The sequence below is a fragment of the Nerophis ophidion genome, linkage group LG11, assembly GCF_033978795.1.
Source record: "Nerophis ophidion isolate RoL-2023_Sa linkage group LG11, RoL_Noph_v1.0, whole genome shotgun sequence".
Classification (NCBI taxonomy): domain Eukaryota; kingdom Metazoa; phylum Chordata; class Actinopteri; order Syngnathiformes; family Syngnathidae; genus Nerophis; species Nerophis ophidion.
The window spans coordinates 53,045,559-53,066,363 of NC_084621.1; the positions used below are offsets into that span (position 1 = coordinate 53,045,559).

At 40.5% G+C, this 20,805-nt stretch overlaps 1 protein-coding gene across 2 annotated transcripts in view; it reads right to left on the reverse strand.

The window, feature by feature from the left end:
- Positions 1–20,805, reverse strand: part of LOC133562239 (CUB and sushi domain-containing protein 3-like) — a 673,567-nt gene that overhangs the window by 209,703 nt on the left and 443,059 nt on the right. For both annotated transcript variants that reach the window (XM_061916244.1, XM_061916243.1), the window contains exons 42-43: positions 16,445–16,633; positions 15,549–15,726 (exon numbers count right to left, since the gene is read on the reverse strand). In XM_061916244.1, the coding sequence (XP_061772228.1) occupies positions 15,549–15,726; positions 16,445–16,633 (367 nt within the window). The remainder of the gene's footprint in view (positions 1–15,548; positions 15,727–16,444; positions 16,634–20,805) is intronic.

The following is a 20,805-nucleotide window of genomic DNA, read 5'->3' on the forward strand; positions in this document are numbered from 1 at the left end:
AATCCACTTTATTGATATAGCACATTTAAACAACAATAACGTTTCCAAAGTGCTGCACAGCCATGTTAAAAACAATATTAAAAAACATTATGCTCCACCAATGACTGAATAAAAACAAAAAAAATACATAAATATAAAACCAATATTAAAAAAAACAATATAAAAACAAATATGATTAAAAAACAATTTTAAAGGGTAAAATCAATTAAAACAGTAAAATAGAAATATAAGCGTATAAAAAACACAGAGGACAACTGAAGACAGAGGACCACACAACTCACGTCGTGTTAAAAGCCAAAAAATAAAAGTGGGTCTTAAGACGAGACTTAAAACACTCCACTGTGGAAGCGGTTTGGACATGGAGGGGCAGAGTGTTCCAGAGCTTAGGGCCGACCACAGAGAATAGGCCCTGTCTCCTCTGGTCTTAAATCTGGTCTTGGGCACCACGAGCTGGAACTGGCTCTCGGACCTCAGAGCGCGCGCAGGAGTGTAAATTTGGATGAGGTCCGAGATATATTGAGGTGCCAGTCCATGTAAAGATTTAAAAACAAACAGCAATGTTTTAAAATCAATTCTAAAATGAACAGGGAGCCAGTGCAAACTCTCAAAGATTGTGGTTATATGCTGGTGTTTCCTGGCCCCTGCTAAAAGTCGTGCTGCCGCGTTCTGGACTAACTGCAACCGGGAGAGAGCTTTTTGGCTAATGCCAGCATAAAGTGCATTGCAGTAGGCCAGGCCACTTGAAATAAAAGCATGTACGACTTTTTCAAAAAGGTTAAAAGATAAAAACGGTTTAACATTTGCTAAAAGACGAAGGTGATAAAAACACGATTTTAAAACGCCATTGACTTGTTTGTCAAGTTTAAAATCGCTGTCTATAGTGACGCCAAGGCTGGTGACTTTGGGACGCACAACATTTTTTGTAATGGTCCCAAGTCAGTGAGGGCCGGACCAAAAACTAAAATTTCCGTTTTTCCCTCATTCATTATTAAAAAATTCTGGTCTAACCAAAACCTTGACGTCGCATAGACAGTTAAGAAGGGGTGTCAGGGGGCCGCGGCCCTTTGAAATCGGCATATACATTTGGCAGTCATCTGCATAAAAGTGATAAAACAGTCCATGTTTCTTAAAAATATCTCCAAGATGGAGGAGATTAAGAGCGAACAGGATGGGGCTTAAAATAGATCTGTGGACAAGTTCTGTGCACCTTTTAAATGGAGCTGTGGGAAAATAATGCATTTTAGGCAGCATCAATTACAAAAAAAGGAAAAATCCCATTCAATCCTGAGAGACTGATTGTCACAGCATATCACTAAGCACATCTCACGCAACCTTATTCAACCAGACTCCAAGGTTTAAATTTGAGCGTTTTGCTTTTTACAACACTTGTTTTTGAAAACGACAGTCTTAACAAAAAAAGGCCAAACAATAAATACATCCATGTGTATCTGTGTTGGCCCTGCGATGAGATGGCGACTCGTCCAGGGTGTACCCCGCCTTCCGCCCGATTGTAGCTGAAAAAGGCGCCAGCGCCCCTTGCGACCCCAAAGGGAATAAGCGGTAGAAAATGGATGGATGGATGTAGAAATGTGAATGAAGGTTCTTTCCGGCAATCTTCAGCGCTATTATAAAGTAGCGGTTCACTTAGTGCAGTCTCCGTACATTGTGGATTTTAATGTATCTTTGACTACATTGAGTACTCATTGTCATTTTATGTTAAACTCAAGTGTTTGAAGAGCATACAACAAGTATCTAAGTGTGTGAAAGCTGTGTGGAATATTTCAAGGACTTATACATATGTTAAATTATACAATTTTCAAATAAGTCATAAAATAAATCATGTCCCTATTCGGTGGAAAGTCATCTACCACAGGGTGCTTCAGAACGTAACCCCCGCGATAATCGAGGCAATACTCTACAGCAGGGGTCACCAACGCGGTGCCCGCGGGCACCAGGTAGCTCATAAGGACAAGATGAGTCGCCCGCTGGCCTTTTCTAAAATAAGCTCAAATAGCAGCACTTACCAGTGAGCTGCCTCTATTTTTTTAATTTTTTTTATATACTAGCAAGGTGGTCTCGCTTTGCTCGACATTTTTAATTCTAAGAAAGACAAAACTCAAATAGAATTTGAAAATCCAAGAAAATATTTAGAAAGACTTGGTCTTCACTTGTTTAAATATATATATTTTTTTAACTTTGCTTCTTATAACTTTCAGAAAGACAATTTTAGAGAAAAAATACAAGCGTAAAAATTATTTTAAGATTTTTAAACACATATACCTTTTTCCCTTTTAAATTCCTTCCTCTTCTTCTTGACAATTTAAATCAATGTTCAAGTAAATGTATTTTTTTTATTGTAAAGAATAATAAATACATTTTGATTTAATTCTTCTTTTTAGCTTCTGCTTTTTCGACGAAAAATATTTGTGAAATATTTCTTCAAACTTATTTTGATTAAAATTCCCCAAAAATATTCTGGCAAATCTAGAAAATCTTTAGAATCAAATTCAAATCTTATTTCAAAGTCTTTTGACTAGCGCGGTTGATAGAGTGGCCGTGCCAGCAACCTGAGGGTTCCTGGTTTGATCCCCACCTTCTACCAACCAAGTCACGTCCATCGTGTCCTTGAGCAAGACACTTCAACATGCTCCTGATGGGTCATGGTAGGGCCTTGCATGGCAGCTCCCGCCATCAGTGTGTGAATGTGTGTGTGAATGGGTGAATGTGGAAATAGTGTCAAAGAGCTTTGAGTACCTCGAAGGTAGAAAAGCGCTATACAAGTATAACCGATTTACCATTTTGAGTTTCTTTAAAAAATGTATGTTCTGGAAAATCTAGAAGAAATAATGATTTGTCTTTGTTAGAAATATAGCTTGGTCCAATATGTTATATATTATAACAAAATGCTGATTGGATTTTAACCAATAAAATATGTCATCAAAATTCTAAGATTAATCTTAATCAGGAAAAATTACGAATGATGTGCTATAAATTATTTTTTTATTTTTTCAGAAAGATTCGATTTAGCTAGTTTTTCTCTTTTTTTTTTCGATAGAATTTTGAATTTTAAAGAGTTGAAATAGAAGATGAACTAATTACAAAATTTAATTTAAATGTTTTTCCTGCTTTCTCTTCTTTTAAACCGTTCAATTAAGTGTTTTTTTCATTATTTATTCTCTACAAAAAACCTTCCGTAAAAGAAAAAAAATGTACGACGGAAATACCCATTTTTTTAAATACGTACATATATGTATATATATTTATTTATTAAAGGTAAATTGAGCAAATTGGCTATTTCTGGCAATTTTTTTAAGTGTGTATCAAACTGGTAGCCCTTCGCATTAATCAGTACCCAAGAACTAGCTCTTGGTTTCGACAAAGGTTGATGACCCCTGGTCTACAGCCTTTAGAGAACAATATTTTAAGCACATCCATCCATCCATTACCTACCGCTTATTCCCTTTTGGGGTCGCGGGGGGCGCTGGAGCCTATCTCAGCTACAATCGGGCAGAAGGCGGTGTACACCCTGGACAAGTCGCCACCTCATCGCAGGGCCAACACAGATAGACAGACAACATTCACACTCACATTCACACCAATTTGGTGTTGCCAATTAACCTATCCCCAGGTGCATGTCTTTGGAGGTGAAAGGAAGCCGGAGTACCCGGAGGGAACCCACACAATCACGGGGAGAACATGCAAACTCCACACAGAAATATCCCGAGCCCGGGATTGAACCCAGGACTACTCAGGACCTTCGTGTTGTGAGGCAGACGCACTAACCCCTCTTCCACCGTGAAGCCCCCATTTAAGCACAATGAACCACAATTCATTTTAGTGCATTTAACTCTAGGCTTCTTTAACAGTATTTCAAAGCCAAGTCTTTGGGTGTTTGGGGAAAAAACAAATATGAATGGGTTTCACATAATCATGAGGCTCTACGCATAAAGAGTCCAAATATAATGAATCAACATAATGGCAATCCTTTTATAATAGAATCATGATGAGGGTCATTGTTGTAACTAAGCCTTGTTGGCATAGCGGTGTACACCCCTTAAGAGTGAACCTTTACTCACTGCAATGCATTAAACCTCAGTGGATGGCAGCCTATGTCCTGTTCACTGACATAGGCTAGCTCCCTTGTTAACGCACTGCTCAACCACACGATCCTAAGGTAGTATGAAAGTAAGCAAGCGTGAGAAAGTTAGAAGTGTACGGTAGGAACAGTCTGTGAAATTTTATTTTGGCATAGTGCCAGGAGTGGGTGAGATATCTGAGCTTGAACGCCCTGAATGTTGTCAAGATGTCTGTTTCTGAGTAGTCGCTTGGACAGCATCCACTTCGACAGTTGGAGTTGCAGCCCGAGCTGAAGAAACTTCTATAGGTCGTCCAACTAAGTGTTGAACGATGTGTGAAATTGACAAGTGACACTATTCTGAGATGTCACGTCAAAATCGAGCTCAGTGCGATGGTCAAGGTGATTTATGGATACAAACGTTGATGTGAGTTGCCTGTACTGGTTGGGGTCAGAGATGGAGAAGACATATTTGAGAGGAGTACAAAGTCAATCTGCTTTACCACTGACTCTTATCAGCGTGACAGCAGACATAGCTCAGACACCTACTGTAATTACCAGACTGTCTGTAGAACACCTCTCTGTGGAAATACTGTACATTTGGACCTGAGAGTCCAGGTGCATAATTAAAACACACATATGGTTTAACCTATCCTGGAGGATTGATGATACCCAATGAGCTGGGGGACAATAGGTAACATGTAAGAAGGCGCTGTACAACCACAACACCAGGGGGAGCTCCACAAACCACGTTAAACCCAGATTACATCTAACAAGGGTCTTAACTCATCCTCTTTCTATGCCACATCAATATGGAATGCACTCCCAACAGGTGTAAAAGAAAGTGCATCTCTATCCTCCTTCAAAACCGCATTAAAAGAACACCTCCAGGCAACAACAACCCTAGACTCACACCCTCCCCCCACTACATCCCACCTCCCTGGATTGTAGATAATCAAATGTATATACTTGTTCTTATGCTGACTGATCTCACTATGTTCACTGCTCGCTGTACATATCTTACGAAGTCAGACCTACAATGTTTCAATGTCCATTTCTCAGATAATATAATTGTTGATGACTCAAGTGCTGATATCAACAAACCTACCCCCCCCCCCCCGCCACACCCCCCCCCACCCCCACATTGTAAATAATGTAAATAATTCAATGTATATACAGTGGGGCAAAAAAGTATTTAGTCAGCCACCGATTGTGCAAGTTCTCCCACTTAAAATGACGACAGAGGTCTGTAATTTTCATCATAGGTACACTTCAACTGTGAGAGACAGAATGTGAAAAAAAAAATCCAGGAATTCACATTATAGGAATTTTAAAGAATTTATTTGTAAATGATGGTGGAAAATAAGTATTTGGTCACTTCAAACAAGGAAGATCTCTGGCTCTCACAGACCTGTAACTTCTTCTTTAAGAAGCTCTTCTGTCCTCCACTCGTTACCTGTATTAATGGCACTTGTTTGAACTCGTTATCTGTATAAATGACACCTGTCCACAGCCTCAAACAGTCAGACTCCAAACTCCACTATGGCCAAGACCAAAGAGCTGTCGAAAGACACCAGGAAAAGAATTGTAGACTTGCACCAGACTGGGAAGAGTGAATCTATAACAGGCAAGCAGCTTGGAGTGAAAAAAAATCAACTGTGGGAGCAATTATCAGAAAATGGAAGACATGCAAAACCACTTATAATCTCCCTCGAGCTGGGGCTCCACGGAAGATCTCATCCCGTGGGGTCAAAATGCTCATGAGAACGGTGAGCAAAAATCCCAGAACCACACAAGGGGGGGGGGACCTGGTAAATGACTTGCAGAGAGCTGGGACCAAAGTAACAAAGGTTACCATCAGTAACACACTACGCCGTCAGGGAATCAAATACTGCAGTGCCAGACGTGTCCCCCTGCTTAAGCCAGTGCATGTCCAGGCCCGTCTGAAGTTTGCCAGAGAGCACATGGATGATACAGCAGAGAATTGGGAGAATGTCATTTGGTCAGATGAAACCAAAATAGAACTTTTTGGTATAAACTCAACTCGTCGTGTTTGGAGGAAGAAGAACACGGAGTTGCATCCCAAGAACACCATACCTACTGTGAAGCATGGGGGTGGAAACATCATGCTTTGGGGCTGTTTTTTCTGTTAAATGGACAGGACGATTGATCCGTGTTAAGGAAAGAATGAATGGGGCCATGTATGCTGAGATTTTGAGCCAAAACCTCCTTCCATCAGTGAGAGCTTTGAATGGTTGACCAAATACTTATTTTCCACCATAATTTACAAATAAATTCTTTAAAATTCCTACAATCTGAATTCCTGGATTTTTTTTCACATTCTGTCTCTCACAGTTGAAGTGTACCTATGATAAAAATTACAGACCTCTGTCATCATTTTAAGTGGGAGAACTTGCACAATCGGTGGCTGACTAAATACTGTTTTGCCCCACTGTACTCTGATGATTAACTTGTGTGATAACTGTATGATGCTGATAGTATATATGTGTACCATGAATTGATTAATGTGGACCCCGACTTAAACAAGTTCAAAAGCTTATTCGGGTGTTACCATTTAGTGGTCAATTGTACGGAATATGTACTGAACTGTGCAATCTACTAATAAAAGTTTCAATCAATCAATCAATATGATTGATGTACAAATAAATAATACATCATACACATGGCATCCAGGCATGGGTGAGCATCTGATCCGTGGAACAACATAAATCAAAGGGGAAGGATTAAGCGTTGACACTGCGCAATGCCGCAGCCAGTAAGTAGTTTAGGAGTGCATTGAATTGCTCAAGGGCAACTTTCTTCGCTGAATAACAATGTTTTAGTCCTCTAGGCATCTCCAGCCTTCACAGCCAAAAGGTCTCGGTCAACCCGTGCCGATGCCCACTTAAAACTAAAAGCTGGCATTTTGGAAAGTGTGAGTGCTCTTATCTACACCCATGGTCGGTACACGTCTTCTCCCTTGGCACGATTGGAAAAGCCAGGCCAGAGACCGGCACAGTTGGCCATGCGTTTACACTTTGTCAAGTCATTGAAAGACTATGATGTGATCACTCTTCACCTACCGTCAATCATAACCACCACATTTTATAAAATAAATAAATATAAAGATTAAAACTATTACACAAAGTTAAAACCTACTGTATGACATGCTCTTTCATTTACACATGGGTGCCATATCTCGCTTATGTCATATCATTACACTCTTGTATGCTATAAAAATACATTTTGTACTATATTTATGTACATGCAACACTAAATTGACCCTAGTGTGTGAATGTGAGTGTGAATCTGTGTTGGCCCTGCGATGAGGTGGCGACTTGTCCAGGGTGTACCCCAACCTTCCGCCCAAATGCAGCTGAGATTGGCTCCAGCGACCCCAAAAGGGACAAGTGGTAGAAAATGGATGGATGGAGGGAATTATGTATATCCAGAATGTACAATTGGAATGTGTCTGCTTGCTTGGGAAATAACAATCCTTATCTTCAATTCGGCTCCCTCAAATGTCTTTGGTGACGGCCGTGCTGTAAACATCCCATGAGACATCACAGTGATGCCCGCACTGAAATCCCTCACTCTTTCAACAACTCCTGGGGAATTTAACTCTGTTTGCCATGCCTGCAGAGCTCCTACAGACCAATAGATATAACACACACACACTATGGACCATGTGCAGCACATATGCACACATACTCTAAACCCCGTCCCACACCTTTGCCATCGCTTAACTACTTATGAGCAATGGACAGCTGGAGCCGCGCCGGAAGGCCCGCAGCTTTGACACTAAAGGCCCCTTCCGTCCTGTTGCAAGTCTTGTAGTTTCTGTATTGTAACATGTGTATGTGTGCCTAATTATTTTTTTTTTCCTGGCCCCAGACTGAGTACCCCCCAATAAGAGCCCAGCCCGGGATTGACTTTTTTTTTTACTCATTTGCTCCCCCCAGCGTGCAACTTTTTTCTCGCCTTTTACGGTGCGCCGTGAGTGGCGACACATCCGCGTTCCTGTTCTGTCACTCTGTACAATGTGTGTCTGCTCTTAAAGGAGTTTGTGCTTTAAATTATATTATTTTGTACTTGTACAATGACAATAATGTTCTTTGCTGTCTTACTTCCCAGATTATTACTGACTTAAAGCTGGGATACATAAATTATATTCTTTAACTTAAAAGTGAAGGGCATGTACGGTGGGAACTTGTTTGCAATAAACCTTGGCCTGGAAAGATCGCAATACCTGTGCTTACCATCACAGCATATACTGCTAAAAGCAAAAAAACGGAAATTAGAGGAAGAAAAGAAAGATGTCTAAAAAAAATCCAAAGAAGAGCCAATACTCAAATATTTGTCCTGTGTATTAAAGATGGAGGACATTACGGGCCAGTTTTGGATACACTAGCGGTTATTCTAGACAGGCAAGCTAATGTCCCATCCATCCATCTTCTTCCGCTTATCCGAGGTTGGTTGCCTAAGCAGAAAAGCCCAGACTTCTCTCTCCCCTGCTACGTCGTCCAGGATCCTGAGGCATCCCCAGGCCACATAATCTCCCCAAAGTGTCCTGGGTCTTCCACATGGCCTTCTATCGGTCGAATGTGCCCCAAACAGCTCTCTAGGGAGGCGCCTGTGGGGTATCCTGACCAGATTCCCGGACCACCTCATCTGGCTCCTCTCGATGTGGGGAAGCAGCGTTTTTATTTTGAGCCCCTCTCGAATGACAGGGAGAGCCCTGCTACCCGACGGAGGAACCTCATTTCGGCTGATTGTTCCCGTAATCTTGTCCTTTCGGTCATAAACCAAAGCTCATGACCATAGGTGAGGATGGGAACGTAGACCGACTGGTAAATTGAGAGCTTTGCCTTACGGCTCAGCTCCTTCTTCACCACGATGGATTGATGCAGGGACCGCATCACTGCAGACGCCGCAACAATCCACTCTTCCCTCACTCGTGAACAAGCCTCCAAGGTACTTTAACTCCTCTACTTGGAGCAAAATCTCCTCCCCAACCCGGAGAATCCACTCCAACATTTTCCCGGGGAGAACCAGTAATCTAACAGTATGAGATGCTACCTCAGTAGAAGCATTCAAGTTCCATCTTAAAACTAATTTATACACCCTAGCATTTAAACAGACCCATTTTTTAGACCAGTAGATCTGCCATTTCTTTTTTTCTGCTCTGCCCCCCCTCTCCACACACGGATCAGTTTGCACGGAGGACGCGCTAGCTTTTCCAAGTCGGAACCCAGGGTGGAGCACTCTTCTGTGCATCAGTTGGTGACATCTCTGTGCTGCTGACTTGTCTCCATTCAAGATGATCTCCTGCTGGCCTCACTGTGGACTGGACTCTCACGTTATCAAGCGTATCTACTCGATTTATTGATAGTTTTTTTAAAACATTATGCATTATCAATTTATTAAAATGTGTTTATTTTAGGTGTGCGTAATTATATGTAAAATATTTTTCATCAGTTTTTGTGAGTCCCATCTTTTGCAGTGTATTTGATTTATGTTTATTTTTGTAAATCACCCTGATTTCATCTTTGACACCAATCTTTGTGATCAACACATGGTTTCATATCATTTGACAAGTTGTATCATGTTGAACTGTAAGCAGGTTTAATATAATCATTAAATGCGATGAAGTTTACTATCCAACCATCCATTTTCTACTGCTTGTCCGTTTCCATAGTTTTCTCTCTTACATTACCAGTGCTATATGAATGGTAAATGTAGTGTTGTTGGCTGTTTTTGGATATTTTATAAGTGCTTTATAAGCGGATTACAGTAACCCCATACACATGCATTGGTATCCGCCTCATACTAGCAGTTATTTAGAATGTACAGAAATAGGAAAGACGTGTTTTGTCTTACGTAAGGATTGTGGATGATAGGTACAATTCCAAAATAGTGCAGTTTCCCATTAAATAAATCCAACAAATTTTGTATTTTAGTGTACTCGGTAGAGATACACGGTTTGCGGTCTCATCTGCGGAGTCCGCGGGTCGAACGGTAGACATGACGAAAAAATTGATTTTAATTAGATTCGGGCGGTTGGCGGTTGAACCACCCGGAAATATTTGATATACCTGGTTCTGGGATCGGTATCCTTTGCCATTCAAAGAGCCATTTAAGACCCGTTTTACAAAGCAAAGAAGACAATAGGAAACGCTGATATTCTCTAGAATGACTACCGGCAGTCACGCAGAAAATAAGTATTAGGGCGTGCTATGAAGTCATTGACTTTGTCGCCCTCTACAGCATGTACGATCTGCTTGTCAGTCCAGCAACATGTTGTGTGTGGCTTCCGCAGCAACACGCACACGACTGCAAGGCATACTGGGTGACACAGAGTACACTAATGGTTGTGATATAAACAATTTTAACACTCTTAGTAATATGCGCCACGCTGTGAAGCCACACCAAACAAGATTGACAAACACATTTCGGGAGGACATCCTCCCAGTAACACAACATAAACGCAACACAACAAATACCCAGGATCCTTTGTATCCATGAGATTTCCTGACAATTGTATACACCCCGCTAGCAGCAACCACCCCTCCCCCACCCGTGAGTCGGTAAGTTGGGCGGGGTTGGGGGCGCGGGGGTGTAAAATATATTCAGGAAGTGTCACGGATACAAAGGAGTCTGGGTATTTGTTGTGTTGCGTTTATGTTGTGTTACTGTGAGGATGTTCTCCAGAAATGTGTTTGTCAATCTTGTTTGGTGTGTCTTCACGGCGTGGCGCATATTAGTAAGTGTTAAAGTTGTTCATATCACAACCATCAGTGTACTCTGTATCACCCAGTATGCCTTTCAATCTTGTACGTGTGATTGCGGAAGCTGCACACAACATGTTGCTGGACTAACACTCGGTTCGTACATGTTGTTGTAGGTGTCAAAGGTAATGGCTTCACAGCACGCCCATATTCTTGTCATCAGGATGAAGCTACTGGATAGTCGCGAGAACGTTAGCGGCTCCAATTGTCTTCATTGCTCTGTGAAACAGGTGTAAATAGCTCTGTGAGTGGTAAAGGCGGCTGACCTCTGATGTTGGCGGGCCGGTACAGTTCTGATAAAATGTTGGTTCGGGTGGACGGCGGGTGGATGACGACTTTGGTGACGTGATTGTGGATGATATAATTGCCTATCCGCGCATCTCTAGTACTCGGTAACATTGGTCCTTTTAAACTGATGTACTACTTATTACTACTACTTGCTGTAATCCTATTAAACTACGTACTATCTCGCTAATGCAACATATACTCTAAAATTGTACCAAATTAAAAAAGTGGGTGTCTGTCAGGTAACTTTTTAATCAGCTACTTATGGAAGGTGCTGTCCCTTTTTAATTAGATACATTTCTACATCTGGGAAGTAATGCCATTATAATTTAGAGAATGTGTGGGAGGTCATTTTTCCTAAACGAGAAAAGAAAGATAAATGTGAAAAGACTGCCTGATGTATAAACACTATTTCTTTGTAAGAGAAAAGCATTTCATTACAGGTACTTTCACGGGGCTGTCTCATTCACTTGATTGATGTATACTAAATGCATTCCAGCATGTGTGTGTGTTCCCTTAATACCTCATATATAAAAAAGAAAAAAGAAAAAAAAAACTCCCTGTAGTTTCATTTCAGAGTGATCAGCAAAATGGGAGACAGCAGTCAGGGAAGTGAAATGTGGCCATGAGAGGACAACGCGTTCATGTGTTTTTTATGTGAAAGCAGCAGTTGCCAGCATCTCCCTCCTGCCATATCATCAATGGTAGGTAATCTATAGACGCCTTTAGAGGCATTGCTGTTGTGTATGTCCCATGAGGGCAGTTGTGTTAGGCATACTAAAGAACAAAGATCAAGAGAAAACGAAAACATTTTAGTATTGTGGTAGCACAAAAAAAGAGTCGGATTGCAAATGCTATATTCACTGAGTGATGGGTTTCTTTCAAATTGTCACCATGAGTTTAGCTTGTTGTGGAATATATTTCTCTGATCTCCTCACACAGCTTGAACGAGTGAGGAAAATACATCTGTAAAAATAAATAACAATCTGAGACAATAAAGAACCCTACATACAGTGGGGCAAAAAAGTATTTAGTCAGCCACCGATTGTGCAAGTTCTCCCACTTAAAATGATGACAGAGGTCTGTAATTTTAATCATAGGTACACTTCAACTGTGAGAGAAATAATGTGAAAAAAAAAATCAGGAATTCACATTGTAGGAATTTTAAAGAATGTATTTGTAAATTATGGTGGAAAATAAGTATTTGGTCAACCATTCAAAGCTCTCACTGATGGAAGGAGGTTTTGGCTCAAAATCTCACGATACATGGCCCCATTCATTCTTACTTAACATGGATCAATCGTCCTGTCCATTTAACAGAAAAACAGCCCCAAAGCATGATGCTTCCACTCCCATGCTTCACAGTAGTTCTATTTTGGTTTCATCTGACCACATGACATTCTGCCAATCCTCTGCTGTCTCATCGATGTATCTATTTTGGTATAAACTCAACTCGTCGTGTTTGGAGGAAGAAGAATACTGAGTTGCATCCCAAGAACACCACACCTACTGTGAAGCATGGGGGTGGAAACATCATGCTTTGGGGCTGTTTTTCTGCTAAGGGACAGGACGATTAAACCGTGTTAAGGAAAGAATGAATGGGGCCATGTATCGTGAGATTTTGAGCCAAAACCTCCTTCCATCAGTGAGAGCTTTGAATGGTTGACCAAATACTTATTTTCCACCATAATTTACAATTAAATTCTTTAAAATTCCTACAATGTGAATTCCTGGATTTTTTGTTTCACATTCTGTCTCTCACAGTTGAAGTGTACCTATGATGAAAATTACAGACCTCTGTCATCATTTTAAGTGGGAAACTTGCACAATCGGCAGCTGACTAAATACTTTTTTGCCCCACTGTATTTCACCCAATTGGAATAAGGATGGATGAGGTCAAATGTCAGGTTGGTAGACACATGTTCCTTGAGTCCTGCATTTGTGGCTATTATCAACTCTTCTTTGTCCAATCTTCAGGGATAATTATGCTTAACTTGAGCGTGATCCCCATTGATTAACGATGAGAGGTTAGGTCAAAGGTCTTATCATTACAAGTTGTTTCTCAATGCCAATCAGTGATTGTTTCATTGGGGCAACACATGGTAGTCGATTTTGCAGCTCTATTTGCAGTTATTCTTTGTATTGACCTGACGTCACGTCCGGCTCATTTAATATGTAGGATCCGTAGTAGTGGTCAATCGAGTGTCTGTTTTAAAGCGTTCTGGGCAGTATTTTGCCTTTCCCAAAGAAATATGTTCAGTGTTTGCATTTTCTTAAGCTGTTGGAACCTCACAATACAAAGGTCTTGGGTTCGGTCCTGCGCTCGAGATCTTTCTGTGTGGAGTTTGCATGTTCTCCCCGTGACTGTGTGGGTTCCCTCCGGGTACTCTGGCTTCCTTACACCTCCAAAGACATGCACCTGGGGATATGTTGATTGCCAACACTAAATTGGCCCGAGTGTGTGAATGTGAGGGTAAATGTTGTCTGTCTATCTGTGTTGGCCCTGCGATGAGGAGGCGACTTGTCTAGGGTGTACCCTGACTTCGACCCGTTTGCAGCTGAGATAGGCTCCAGCACCCCCCGCGACCCGGAAAGGGAAAAGCGGTAGAAAATGGATGGATGTTAGAACCGTTCAAATGGCGAAAAGTATACCCTTTTCTTCAGAATTCCTCAACAGGCAATCAAGAAGGGCAAAAGAGTGCAAGATTTTACGAAACGAGGACAAAAAATGTATGAGTTTGCTTGCAGTGATCACTTTGTTCAAAGTTTGTTTAATATACTTATAATGTTTAGTATTTACCATGGGAAGATTATCTTGATATTATTTGTATTTTATCTCGTGTCCAAATTCTTTAAACACATTGTTGCTGCACATGTTTCATAAAGCACCAAAATGGCAAGTTTAAATAAAAAGAAAGTAAAAGTGAGCAAAACCTAAGAGTTATGCTTTCACTAAATGCAGGAATAATGAATGAAACTTTCAGACGGGGAAAACCAAGTATTTTTCGTAACGACCCGTGTAACAGCAACAAGGCGACATGGCCATAACTTACTCGCCCTATGCAGTTACAGTGAGCTGTGATCACTTCTCCATCGTCTTTCGCAACCAGTCGCATTTTCAGTGGTGTCACCGATTATTTTCACGAGTGATTAACACGATGGGAAAATGAAAAACAGTGACTCAAGGCTACTCAAAGTTTTTTTTTTTACAAGTACACTTCTACACAAGACACCAAAGTAAAATCATGAAATGCAACCTTACCCAGGCAAAATGATCCAAAATGTTTATCCTGTAGAGTTTAGATGCAAATGTCCTTGACCAAGCCACACACAAAGAAGTTGTTTGTATATTGTACATTTCTCCTGTCCAAAGGCAAAACCCAGTAACTCAATTCTGGTCAAAACTGAGCTGATAATAATTTTGGAGTTCCTAAGTGATATGCATTAGTGTATGCGATATTGTAATTTGTTCCATAAGTGAGCTGTTACGCGCATGGCAGGACCTAGCAACTACCACATAACCGCGTAGATACAACAGAACAACCTAGTATCTCAAGGGACCAATCGGAGCTTCTTTGTCAGTCGCCTTATTGTCTTTAATGAGACATTTGCACGAATGGGGGCCGACGGTCAATTTGATTATGTGATATTATGGCACGAGGGGATATTTGGAAGATTGGCCCAGGATGTTGCAAGCACCTTCATTAAATGTATTGTTCTTGATTCTTCCCCTTGCATACTCTTTTGGGCAGATAACTGTGGAGGTCAAAATAAAAACTGGACGCTGTACACGGCTCTTGCCCAATGTGCAAACGCGGAATGGGGCCCACCCGAGATTGTGATAAAATATGTGGAGAAAGGGCACACGTTCATGAGAGCAGAATCAATCCATGGCTCAATCGGCAAGAAAATGAAAGCTCAGGAAAACATCTATACGTTTGATGACTTTGTAGATCTTTGTAAGACAGCATCAAGATAGATTGGTTTTCCTTTGTTTTCCCAAAATCAGCTAGAAGTGAGTTACTAGGTTTTGCCTTCGGACGGGGGATTTGTTTTGCCATGCAGAATGACGTCTGGAGCACTAGATACTTTGACATGTCTGGGAACGCGCCCAACAGAGAATTCTTGAAATCACTCGACACATCCTTTTTTTGGATAATGTATAAGGATAGATTTTACTGCAGAGTTTGATTTTTGGTTTGTATCTGCTTTTAGCGGTCAGCTCAAGATCCCTTGCATACTCAGATAGTTTGCATACTGTTTGCTGCACAGTAGCCAAATTCGTTCACCGGAAGTAAACATGTCCGAACAAGCCACGTGACTAAATACAAAAAATAGAGCACACTTATATACTCAAGTTTGACTAAAAATTTCATGCTGAGAGAAAAATAAGGACTTACCAAACAGTGATGTAGTCATAGATTGGCTCTGTATTGATAATGGAGAAATTGATGTATATGCCATAACCAGGCGGTACTCTGACAGTCCACATGCAGTCCTGGAAATGTGGGTATTCAGCCGGGTGTCCAGGGGAATAAATAGTGCCATTCATTGATGTTATATTCCCACCACACAAAGCTGGAAATATGGAAAAAAGTATAATGTAAAAAATACATTTAGGTTATGTTTTGCAAATGCTAACAGTGTTAATAAAATAGGTTATTGGGCCATCTATGAGGAAATGAGTATAGTACAGCATCTGTGAGAATACAACTGCATGGGGTGGCAGCTACTATCTGCTGTGAATATAATGACAGGGTGGTTCTGACACTAAAACTCGTATGTACTACAGAAGGATTGAGTTGAATTTTTACCGTGAACTGGGACTAAAAGTCAAAACACTGCCCTGCAGTACATACAAGTATCATACTGTAAACACTCAGTGTGTGCGCTGTCTTACAGTGCAAATGAAACAAAACTACAACTATTTACCCCCCTCTTAAAAACACCAAACTGTGTTGTAAACCTTAAAAGTTACTTGTGTATGTCATGGCATCACTATAAAGAAGTGAAGGGGAAGTCATAATGTACCAATCCTGGGCAACATATGAGAATTCACCTTGAGTTTTACAAGAGACAGGCTTGATTGGCCTGGCAATAAAGACTTGCAAATGCTTCGTATATCAATATAATGGGCTGTATCAGTTTATTGTGCCATAAACCAGTGCTATGTAGGTGGTTAAAGTGTGTCAGATGTCTTAGTGTGCACAAGAAAAAGCCAAGATGACAAACAATCTGCACTTGCAGTTGGTAACGGTGACAAAAATGGTGTTTAGAAAAGATGCTCGCCAGTCACCTTCACAGCGAGGTATGGGGTGATTCCAGTTTCTGCTGACTCCATGAAGACAAGTGAGCGAAGGCTCCCCAAGCAAAGTATATCCAGGGAGACACTCAAATGTAATAGTCATCCCCACACTGTAGTCCTGGCCAATCACTAGGCCATTACGAAATGGGCGTGGATCCGGACACCTCTGGAGCTCATAGGCTGTAAAGGTTTGATGAAATGTAGTCATCAAGCAGATCATAGAATACCAAACAGAATTATCCAGGTCAGGGGTCTTCAATGTTTTTCAGGCTAAGGACCTTCAAACTGATGGAGATATGGACTCGAGACACCTCACTTATATATCCTATACAAAATTGTGTTTTAAAGGCCTACTGAAATGAAATGTTCTTATTTAAACGGGGATAGCAGGTCCATTTTATGTGTCATACTTGATCATTTCGCGATACTGCCATATTTTTGCTGAAAGGATTTAGTAGAGAACATCCACGATAAAGTTCGCAACTGGAGAAAAGCCCTGCCTCCACCGGAAAACGCAGACAATGACGCCACATGTTGATGGCTCCTCACATATTCACATTGATATAAATGGGAGCCTCCAACAAAAACAGCTATTTGGACCGAGAAAACGACAATTTCCCCATTAATTTGAGCGAGGATGAAAGATTTGTGTTTGAGGATATTAATAGCGACGGACTAGGAAAAAAAAAAAAAAAGGCGCTCGCATTGAGACGGATTCATATGTTTTTAGAGACATTTACTGGGATAATTCTGGGAAATTCCTTATCTTTCTATTGTGTTGCTAGTGTTTTAGTACGTTTAACAGTACCTGATAGTCGGAAGTGTAGGGCAGTGTCTCAGGGAAGTCGACAGCAGCTTTATGGGCGGCACAAACTCAGCTGATATCCGGTAAGAAGCGACTTTTTAACCACAATTTTCTCACCGAAACCTGCTGGTTGACATTCGGTTGGGATCCATGTCCGCTCTGATCCATAGTAAAGTTTCACCTTCGTGAATTTTAAACAAGGAATCACCGTGTGTTTGTGTGGCTAAAGGCTAAAGCTTCCCAACTCCGTCTTTCTACTTTGACTTCTCCAATATTAATTGAACAAATTGCAAAAGATTCAGCAACACAGATCTCCAAAATACTGTGTAATTATGCCGTTAAAGCAGACAACTTTTAGCTGTGTGTGTGCGCAGCGCTCATATTCCTAACAGCCCGTGACGTCAAGCGTACACGTCATCATTACCGACGTTTTCAAGAGAAAATTCCCGGGAAATTTAAAATTGCAATTTAGTAAACTAAAAAAGCCGTATTGGCATGTGCTGCACTGTTAATATTCCATCATTGATATATAAACTATCAGACTGCGTGGTCGGTAGTAGTGGGTTTCAGTAGGCCTTTAAATTAAACCGGTCCTATAGGTACCTTGTTATTGTGAAATACAGAAATAGTCAAAGAATGCAGTACGGCACCACTCTTAGCTAGCTGGTAGCCAGTGCATTAATAATCACCAGCAGGCAACTGGAGCGCTAATCGCTAGCTGGCAACCAGCTCGCTAGTCATTAGCTGCTGCCAGCTGGACAAATGTGTCCGAAAGAAACCTTGTTATTGTGAAAGATATTCAAAGAAGACAATAGGCTATAGCGCAACTGTTAGCTAGCCGAAAACTAGAGCGCTAATCGCTAACTGGCAACTAGCATGCTAAAACCCTAAAACTAATATAGAGTTGGAGCTTATTATATATGCTGTATAAAATTTGGTCCGAAAAGTTTTTTGTTGTTGTTCAATACTAAGTTATTCAATTAAAAATAGAATAGTGCGGCTATTAGATAGATCACAACTAGCAGGGTAGTAGCTAGCTAGCAACTATAGCACTAATCACTAGCTATCTTTAACTGCTAACATTAATATATTCATACAGTAATTATTCATTCACATTTTTGTTAAAAAAGAAAGTATAATCAACCAAAGATTTCACAAATCCCCTGCAGTAACTCTGCGGAACCCCTAGGGGTCGCGTACGGTGGCGGACCCCTTGTTGAAGAACTTTAATCTCTGTGTCTATTTAAGTAGATTTGAAGAAATTAACATTGAACTGAAAAAAAAAAATAAGACATTTTCTTACAAACTTTTTGAACAAGAGATTATGAATCTGGTCAATTACTGAAAAGGTTTGATTTCTCCTAACAGCTGAGGTTCCATTGAGCAATACACCTAACTTTGCAGGTGGGCTCAACAGCTGCCCACTGATTTAAAGGCAGGCGTCACATTTAAAAAAAAAATGTGTTCATGGAAATAAAATATGTTTTAACATAATATTTTTACAACTACTTATACATTTAAAGGGAACATTTGATGAATTTTGTATTTTGTGACTTATAAATGTAGAAACAATGTTGGATGCTTGTGTTAAACCATGACAAAATGTCAAAGCATAAGACTTATGCAGTTTTAGATGCCTCTGTTGGTGGGGTTTTGCAGTCTGGCTACGATGCTTCGCCACAGCGAGGTGGAAATTCTTATTCAGACATTAAATCGAGCTCTCAGCCAGATTAGGTCTGGTGTGCGGGTGTACTTAATATTGCCACCTGGTGAATCTATACAATTAAGTGTTGTCCCAATACCAATATTTTGGTACTAGTACCAAAATGCTTTCGATAATTTTCGGTACTTTTCGATACTTTTTTAAGTAACGGGGACCAAAACATTTTTATTACTGGCTGTATTTTAACAAACAATCTTACAGTTTATTAAACATATGTTTCTGTGTTGGCCCTGTGATGAGGTGGCGACTTGTCCAGGGTGTACCCCGCCTTCCGCCCGATTGTAGCTGAGATAGGCGCCAGCGCCCCCCGCGACCCCGAAAGGGAATAAGCGGTAGAAAATGGATGGATGGATGGGTTTCGTATTGCACGTTTGTCTCTAAATAAAATTGTGAACACAGAAGACAACTTGTTTTGTATTGGTTAGTAAGCGAACAAAGGCTTGTAGTTAGTTTGCTGACATATGCAGTAACATATTGTATCATTTATATTATATTATTTTGTCAAAATTATTAAGGACAAGTAGTAGAAAATGAATTATTAATCTACTTGTTCATTTACTGTGAATATCTACTTACTTTCTCTTGTAACATGTTCTATCTACACTTCTGTTAAAATGTAATAATAATTTATTCTTCTGTTGTTTGGGTACTAAACATTATTTTTGGATGATACCACACATTTGGGTATCAATCCGATATGACCATCCATTGGTCACATTCAAAGTCCTCATGTGTCCAGGGACATATTTCCTGAGTTTATGAACATAATATACATTTAAAAAAAAAAAAAAGATGTTGTGATGCCAAAACATATTCACGTAATCATATTAGTATAGACTAGATACGCTCCTGTACTTGGTATCATTACAGTGGATGTTAGGTGTAGCTCCACCAATGGTGTGTGTTTACATTTTGACTCCGGTGAGCTACGGTGTGTAGTGAAGCATGTTTAGCTATTCCTCGTTTTGCAGGGATGATACTTGTAAGAAACTCACTTTATTTTTCGCCATGGAGGCAAGGATTAATGATTTAGAAGTAGCTAATACACTGCAGACTGTGAATTGACCTTCACTGCTAGCTATAGCTCGCCATGTCTTAAAGCACCTCTACCTGAGGGCGCTTCAGTGTTGGTTTATTGTTAGTTTTTAAGCCAAAACGCGTCTGTTCTCTCTTTCCCGTCTACAAACTGTGATTGCTTGTAAGTACTCCGTGGTTGTGCGCTACAGAACATGCTCGTCTGTTTGTAAACCAGCAAAATGTGGACCCCGACTTAAACAAGTTGAAAAAAGTATTCGCGTGTTTCCATTTAGTGGTCAATTGTACAGAATAAGTACTGTACTGTGCAATCTACTAATAAACGTTTCAATCAATCAATCAATCAATCAAAGACACGACGTGACCACGACAGGGAACTAGGGGGGTGGTGGATTGTTCTTTTTTTGAGGCGGTATAGTAACCAATATGATTCATTAGTATCACAGTACTATACTAATACCGGTATATCGTACAACCCTAATATAATGTTTATCAAATTTATTTTCGACCGTGTCTGGAAAATAAAGAGCGGGACAGGTTCAAGATAGATTGACAGAGCACATTTTCAAAATATAAAATTATGAAACATTTGGATTGGGTCGGGGGTGGTTTTATTGCAATCTGGGAACACCTTCACAAATGACAGATTAAAAAACAGATTGTAAAAGTGACTGTGGAGGAATTGTTTTGCAGAATTTACACCAAAAAAAATTAAATACACATTATCCAGACCAGTGGTTCTCAAATGCGGGTACGCGTGCCCCTGGGGGTACTTGAAGGTATGCCAAG